The following is a 1572-nucleotide window of genomic DNA, read 5'->3' on the forward strand; positions in this document are numbered from 1 at the left end:
TTCCATATAGTCTTACGCATAGTACGCCAGGCGCTGATCTTTTTCATAATTTTTCTCTCAATATTATATTTCAGCTCAGAGACATTATTAGACAAACGATATTTATACTCCAAAGAGTGAAACCCTCCCAGAGGTGCAGGGTTTTTCTTAGTAAAACCGGGCAGCCAGCAAGAGCTATCATTTAAATTGAAATTCATCATAGAGACACGTGATTCAGTTTGAATATTAAGGAAAAACTGAAATGGAAATGAATACACAAAATTTAAAAAGAACTTTTTAATAGCAAAAAAAACATACATTATTTGGCGTTACCACCATTTTGAGGGTATGCAATGGACAAAAGACATCTTTTAAAGCATAACGTTTACCCGTGCAAGGATCTATAAAAAAAATTTCACCCTCATCGCTAGTGTAGCAAACAAATGCACATTCACCATAAGGATAAGCTATGCCCAACACTAAGGAGCTTTGTAGACCCAAATACAATAAATAGTTACAAAGTAAAACGCCCAAATCCTTGGGGGAACCCCAAGTGGTATCTAGAAGTAACTGAAATCAAGATTAGGAAAAACTTCATTAATTTCTAATTAAAATTTCCAACTAACCTGATTATTTAACCACACACCCGAAAATCTCATACAAGGATCATAAAATTTGGGTGTCACCAATAGTGAAACAAATCTACAGGCACTATCCAACAAATTTTCACTAGCTTCTATAGGTGGAGCTACAGCTTGCAAAACTCTTGTTACACAGAAACGTTTACCCTCAGCACTGCATACTAGAGGTTCCATAAATTTTTGTGGCTGCATTTCTAAGGCCTGCAAACTCCAAGTACCAAGATGTTGCTTCACCTCAATTAACTCTGAACATTCCAAACATTTAGTGTTTATCGTGGGCAAATCAAATATCGGTTCCAGACTTATGAAACACCATAATCTAACAGATTCTTTAATTTCTGGAAATTGTTCTATCATTATATTAGTTTCAGCATTTGTGGTAATATTTTCGAGTGATGGCCTTTTATAACCGATTAGAATTTTCGGTGTGTTCAATTCGAAAACACCGTCGATCTAAAAGGAAATGAATAGTCATATATTTTTGGATTTTTTTCGGAATTATTATCTTACCTTTTGTTGCGTTAGTATGGCATTGATGGGTATACGATATTCTCCCAACCAATTGTTTTGTATTCTCTGATATATATCCATGTTTTTTAAGGCTGGATCATCGTTCATTTGATTTTCCACCACCTCATCATAAAGAGAGATTCTTAGATCATCATGTAGATCAGATAAACTGCCACTGTAAATGTGAAACAGAAAATAATGTAATTTATTATCAAAAATATGGGTCTTTGGCTCTGGAAATAATTATTCGAGATATTACTTCTAAAGCTGAATTTAAAGTTAAGAAAGTCTGCAGAAATTGGAAAAAACAAATAGAGCAATAAGTGCCCTTTCACTTCTTCGAGTCACAAATGAAATTGGAATCGACAAAGGTGGAAATTATAGATTAATAAGGATAAAAGTTCTTCCATTATTACCTCAACCACCAGAATCTTTACATATG

At 34.0% G+C, this 1572-nt stretch overlaps 1 protein-coding gene across 1 annotated transcript in view; it reads right to left on the bottom strand.

Annotated features, from left to right (window-relative positions):
* Positions 1–2: 2 nt before the first annotated feature.
* The window catches only part of LOC111685859 (coiled-coil and C2 domain-containing protein 2A), a gene marked incomplete at its 3' end in the record, with an annotated part of 7245 nt that continues 5675 nt past the window's right edge, over positions 3–1572 (bottom strand). The window contains exons 2-5 of the mRNA XM_046948265.1: positions 1131–1305; positions 606–1073; positions 298–549; positions 3–236 (exon numbers count right to left, since the gene is read on the bottom strand). Of these exons, the coding sequence (XP_046804221.1) occupies positions 3–236; positions 298–549; positions 606–1073; positions 1131–1305 (1129 nt within the window). The remainder of the gene's footprint in view (positions 237–297; positions 550–605; positions 1074–1130; positions 1306–1572) is intronic.

Source organism: Lucilia cuprina, chromosome 2, assembly GCF_022045245.1.
Source record: "Lucilia cuprina isolate Lc7/37 chromosome 2, ASM2204524v1, whole genome shotgun sequence".
In the NCBI taxonomy this organism is placed as follows: domain Eukaryota; kingdom Metazoa; phylum Arthropoda; class Insecta; order Diptera; family Calliphoridae; genus Lucilia; species Lucilia cuprina.